We start from the raw sequence: 6,233 nt of genomic DNA on the forward strand, positions 1-6,233 counted from the left end.
CAGGTCACTCCCTAAGATAGGAACCTGATTTTAGCCTGATCCAACATAATTTTATACCTCAAATCTAACTGGAAACACGGCATATTGAGTAAAGCATACAGGTGAAATAGTTCAGAGGGGCAAGTTCAGAGGCCTGCTGTATGCCTGTACGATCTTGGGCCAGGCAAAACTCAATTGAATCATACATAACTAATTCCTATATGTAAGAGAAACCTGTTTTTAGCCTGCTGCTGGCCCCTGGACAACTGCTGCTGCTGCTTCTGGCCCCTGGACAACTGCTGTTGCTGCTGCTACTGCTAGCTCCTGGACTCCAATATGAATCCATCCTATATTTAAGGAAAAAAGTGTAATCACATTTATATGGAAGTGATATGTTAGGCAAGCTAGTTAGGCCAATATCTGCATTATCTGTGCTTGCTCACCAGCACATTATTTTAGTATAGAACTCAGGATATAGGACATCAGAATATTCTTACCTTGGACTACCATGTCAAATAGGGACTGCATTCTCTTTAAACAGGCAGACGATGTCTCTGTAAACTGACACCTGGGGGACAGAGTCTCTGACACCCAGGAGCCAGTCTTCCTTCCAGGCTCCGATAAAAATGTTACTGCTCATATTCCCAGAGCCTGTAATTTCTCAAGCTAAAACAATCACCCCCAAAAAGTGAATAATTTGCACTAAAATGCTAATTTATAATTTTCCATTAAACAGCTAATTTGGTTAGCCTGTAAATCAAGCTAGCATGCTAAAGAACAAACACATTCAAGTGAATGGTAGTAGCTAGCCTAGCAGGTAGCTAACTGTGGAAACCACAGTGTGACGGTCAGCATACCTTGCTGTTAGCTCGCTTACAACATCAATAGTGGTTGCCTTCCAGTGATGCCGGTAACGCGTTACTTAGTAACGCGTTACTGTAGTCGGACTACTTTTTTCAGTAACGAGTAGTCTAACGCAACTACTATTTAAAAACTAGTAGTCAGATTAAAGTTACTTATCTAAAACATCGTGCGTTACTATTTCTGCATTTCGGGGGAACGTAGGTTATATTTATTCATTCTTATTTTTTGGCTACACATTTCTTACGCGGTTACGTCATCTCTGCTCTGCGGCGCCAAAGTCAGATGGAAGGAGAGGTTCGCCTTTAGCAGCTGGAAATACAGGCATTATTTTGATTTTATTTCGGCTAAGGAAGACAACATTAAGGTCCGTTGTACACTCTGTCCTGGCGACAGAGTGCTGTCTACTTTCAAAAACACAACGTCAAACCTGAAAAAAAAAAAAAAAACCGGGGCTTGGCGGCGAACGTAAATTGTTACCGGGCGGGGTGTAAAATTGACTAAATTCAGTATTATATCGCGATCGATCGATCGCCGGTGGTTGGCGCCAGATCGAACTAGTAACTCATTGAATCATAGATGTGGATCAGAGGTAAATAAACTGGATTTTTTTTTCGGCGTGAGATATCGGAAGTGTGGCGTAAGCGTGTGAAGACAGTCAAATGCGTGTGTCTCAATGCGTGACAGTTGGCAACCCTGTAAGTGGGCGGAGTTGAACAGAAAGACTGTCTTATTTATTTATTTAAAAAACATGTAAGCCTATTTCAAGAAAAAGTTTACAAATGCCAGTGTCATTTTTGATGTTCCGGTTAAAATACATGTCAATAAAGTGAGTATTGGCAGAACTGGTAGTCATTTTCATGTTATAGGGGCGGGGGATCAGCCTCTGCTGAAAGTAACTAAAAGTAATCTAACTTAGTTACTTTTAAAAGCAAGTAGTCAGTAACTTAACTGAGTTACTTTTTAAAGAAGTAGTCAGTAGTCAGTAGTCGGATTACTGTTTCAAAGTAACTATGGCAACACTGTTGCCTTCTGATCGGAAATAAACCTCCAAACTCCGAAATTTACACAAAGGCTTGGCATAATCACAAATAGTTGCCGATGGTGGCACATGGTTCACATTTATTGACATAAAAATGTGCCCTGTTGGCTATCAGGCACCGGTTGCTTGAATGCTTTAAAAAAAAAAAAATTTAAAACTGAAAATACAGGAAAATAAAAATACGGGATGACACCAGGACAGAGCGGTAAAATACGGGACTGTCCCGGCCAAAATGGGACACTTGACAGGTATGGGCTTAACACTCGTGCCGCGGGCCGGTAAAAATTCATTAAAGGGCCGCTGTTCTGGCTCGCGGGCCACGAGTTGAATAGCCCTGGTCTAATATAACAGGTTTGCCATAACTCATTAGCAAATATTGTCATCTACTGGCCGGCAACATTTTGACCCAGTAACTGAACAGGAAGAGTACGGAACTTCACCATATAAACATGTATATCTATGATGTGAAGTTCGGTGCTTTGCAACAGTTGCAGTTCTAGGTGAATTTGAATCATTGCTTTTTTAATGCAAATTTGAATTTTAACACTGGAAAATAACAATTCAATACATTTTAAAAAGGCATCTAAGAATCTAAAATGAATTTTTTCTTAAATTGATCTGTTTTATTTATCACAAGAATGCAGTGTCTACTGCTTGCATGAAGGCTGCGATGTGTAAGTGTGTCTGTGTATCACAGCAAGGGAACCAGACCATTCGTTGCTTGAAAAAAACAACAAAAGCACAGCACTAATATCATCTTCTTTAGAGTTCAAAAGTACATGTCTTTATTGAGCAGCACAGGTCACAAGACAATAGCAACTCAACTCAACGATGCTTTTAACCACATTTTTTTATGGATTCCAGCAGCTGCCAATGTCAATTTTCTCCTTGATCAAGATAATTAAGAACAAAATGTACTGTTTTAATATTAAACAAATTTCACAAATAATTCAAACCCGAACCACCAAAGTGGCACAAATCCCTTTGTTCTGCTATTTTTTTATCATGGTAGCTGTAATGTTCCAGACTTGTTCCTGAGTCCTGAACCACTTCAGTAGATACACAGTTTGACTTGAGATCTCATTGGTTATTTGTATCCACCATGGAAGGCGGGACGGCTTGTATCCACATGGCTGCTGGGGCTCGGGTCACTGTCAGTCCCCTGGGGGCCCAGATGTGTGTTCTGTCTCTTTTGCACCACCCTCATCCCTCTCTCCCCTCCTTCCTCCCACTAGGGGCTCCTCCCTCTCCACCTCCAGCACTCCGCTCACAGGCATCTCTCCCTCACCACTGCTGTCTTCGTCAGGTGTCTCTGCATACTCTCCATCAGGCTCCACGACTGCAGTTTCCACACCATCACCTGCTGGTGAGGGATCTGTTGGAAAGAGAATTATTCTAACTTAGAATTAGAGTTATGGTTTCTCATTAGGTTTAGTGTTGTCTAAGATGCTAAACCGAGGGAGTAACTCTGACAAGCTCCCTCGTATGGCCATGGGCTCTTGCTCCCCACACCTGTGTTTTACTCACACTAACACAAGGCCTATTTCCACTAATGCACGCACCAGTGTCACATTCCAAACGCCTCCATGGCTTTGCTCAGTCTCTCCTTTAAAGCGCACACTATGACTTGCTAGACGTACTCCTTCATTTCTCTCAATTTCACCCCACACATCGCACGAAATGCAGCATGGCTTCAGTGGAGCAGCAGTTGCAGGAGGCCTTTTTGTGGCAGTTGTGCAAAACGACCTGGGACTGCATGGGCTTTCCTGGCACGCAAATAAACGAGAAAGCCTTTTCTTGCCATACGCGTTGTTTGATGCCTTGAAAATAGTTTTTGCATACATATTTAAGCCGAGATTTGTAATGAGAAAACACAAGTGCCAGCTGCTCAAGGAAGCGCAGGCACGGAGTGCGGGGTGAGTTGAGTCTACACCGTCCTCATGTTTCTTTTAAGGCCACTGCCCCTCGCGGGGAGGGAAGGTTCAACGTCACATAGCAGCTCGTTCAGTGTCGTGTGTTTATTTCTCCTACATAATTGAAGGATGGCAGAAGTGGCTCCAGCCCCGACCGCATCGGCGCCGGCTAAAGCACCCAAGAAGAAAGCAGCCGCTAGACCCAAGAAAGCGGGACCCAGCGTCGGTGAGCTCATCGTTAAAGCTGTTTCTGCTTCCAAAGAACGGAGCGGCGTGTCTCTCGCCGCACTGAAAAAAGCTTTGACTGCTGGCGGTTACGACGTGGAGAAGAACAACTCTCGCGTCAAGCTCGCCATCAAGAGCCTGGTGACTAAAGGGACTTTGGTGCAGACCAAAGGAACCGGTGCATCTGGCTCATTTAAGATCAACAAGCAAGCGGAAACTAAGAAGAAGCCCGCCAAGAAAGCCGCACCTAAGGTGAAAAAGTCGCCCGCTAAGAAACTTGCCGCGGCTAAAAAGCCCAAGAAGGTCGCGGTAAAGAAGCCCGCCGCCGCTACAAAGAAGTCGCCCAAGAAGGCGAAGAAGCCCGCTGCCGCCAAAGCTACCAAGAGTCCCAAGAAAGCGAAGAAGCCGGCCGCTCCGAAGAAAGCAGCCAAGAGCCCCAAGAAGGCAAAGACTGTCAAGCCCAAGTCCACCAAGCCAAAGGCAACAAAGGCGAAAAAAGCAGCCCCCAAGAAGAAGTAAACGTGCACATTTTCATGTCTTGGTCTCCCCCAAAGGCTCTTTTAAGAGCCACCCAACTTTTCTAAAGCGCTTTTTTTGCACTACATATGAATTTTAAAGTGCATATTCATCCGTTGCTGTACGCTGCGTACATCCTGTTATACATACAGAAATATACACAAGATTCTATTTTAGTTTGCCATTCTCTCCTGCCCTTGTCATACATATACGTAGCTTGAGTAGCTTAGTGCATTTCGAATAATTTATTCTAAACTGAAGTACATACATAAATAAACTATTACGATAGAGAGTAATGGAGAGGAAAACGCGTAAAACATTTTACATCTCATCTAGACATGTACACAATATTCTATTTCCTGCAATGCATACTTTAGTTTGCCAATCTCTCCTGTCCTTGTCATTACATATTCAATATATTCAATAGCTTAGATTTCGAAAAATATATTATGCAATATTGAAATGCATATATGAAGGCGAATTTATTGGAACTGGAAATTATGTGCCAGAGGGAGTGTTGTAGGGGAAGGGAATGGAGGCTGGCTTTGGATGTCGACTGCTTCGCCATTGGATATTCGTCATGCTTTCTTTAGCCAATAGGAGAGCAGCTGATTTTTCTATATTTTAAGCGCTCAGCGCGCTCTCTTTATTTCAGCTTTGTTCACACGGCGCTGTTGTTAGAATTATGAGCGGCAGAGGGAAAACCGGTGGGAAGGCAAGGGCCAAGGCCAAGACTCGCTCGTCCCGCGCTGGACTTCAGTTTCCTGTTGGTCGTGTACACAGGCTTTTGCGCAAAGGCAACTATGCTGAGCGTGTCGGTGCCGGTGCCCCTGTATACTTGGCTGCCGTACTGGAGTATCTGACTGCTGAGATTCTCGAGTTGGCTGGTAATGCCGCCCGTGACAACAAGAAGACGCGTATCATTCCTCGTCATCTTCAGCTCGCCGTGCGTAACGACGAGGAGTTGAATAAACTATTGGGAGGAGTAACAATCGCTCAGGGTGGCGTACTGCCCAACATTCAGGCTGTTTTGCTGCCTAAGAAAACCGAGAAGACGGTCAAAGCCAAGTAAATTTCTCTTCTCTACTATCGTCAATCCAACGGCTCTTTTAAGAGCCACCCACATCGACTTATGAAGTGCAATTTTTCAAATCATGCCGATTTGTCTTTCCATCTTGACCATTGTATGACTATTAAACACTTCTTTCACGCACACAGCCAAGATACTCTTTAATTGAAGTACTAAGTAATGGCTTTTGTTTCTGTTTAGTTGTCTGGCATTCTGGCCTATCCTACTATCTAGGATGTCTTGTGTGAAGAAGAGATGGAAATCACTTTAAGTCGCTCTGAATAAGAGCGTAAGTGTCCTAAATGTAAATGTTAAGCGTGCTGTTACATGTACACATACATGAATTTATGTGGGATAACGGGGACTACAATCAGTAGTGATGTGTCGGTCGCGAACGAACCGGTTCAAGGAGCCGGCTCTTTTAAGTGAACGACGAGATCCAGTTTCCCTCTAAGACCCCCCCCCCCCTCCAACAAATTTCGTTCGCCACCCCCTCAAATAATGAGCCATTTGGGAGCCGAAAGAGCCGACTCTTTATGAGGAGCTGAGCCAAAAGATCCGGCTCCCTAAAAAGAGCCGAAATTCCCATCAATAACAATCAGACGCACGCGCTGCTGGTAACTAAAGG

General features: G+C 44.0%; 1 protein-coding gene and 1 pseudogene across 1 annotated transcript; both read left to right on the plus strand.

Moving 5' to 3' along the window:
• The first annotated feature begins 3,875 nt into the window (after positions 1-3,875).
• LOC143525829 (histone H1 pseudogene) lies at positions 3,876-4,548 on the plus strand (annotated as a pseudogene).
• Positions 4,549-5,221: 673 nt separating this feature from the next.
• Positions 5,222-5,738, plus strand: LOC143525830 (histone H2A). The gene has a single exon (XM_077020213.1). The coding sequence runs from the start codon at positions 5,222-5,224 to the stop codon at positions 5,606-5,608; it is 387 nt and encodes a 128-aa protein (XP_076876328.1). The 3' UTR covers positions 5,609-5,738.
• Positions 5,739-6,233: the final 495 nt, after the last annotated feature.

Source organism: Brachyhypopomus gauderio, chromosome 10 (assembly GCF_052324685.1).
Source record: "Brachyhypopomus gauderio isolate BG-103 chromosome 10, BGAUD_0.2, whole genome shotgun sequence".
Lineage (NCBI taxonomy): Eukaryota > Metazoa > Chordata > Actinopteri > Gymnotiformes > Hypopomidae > Brachyhypopomus > Brachyhypopomus gauderio.

What these genes read in the sequence shown, in the direction of transcription:
- LOC143525830 (XM_077020213.1), top strand. Translation starts at nt 5,222, where the DNA reads ATGAGCGGCAGAGGGAAAACCGGTGGGAAGGCAAGGGCCAAGGCCAAG.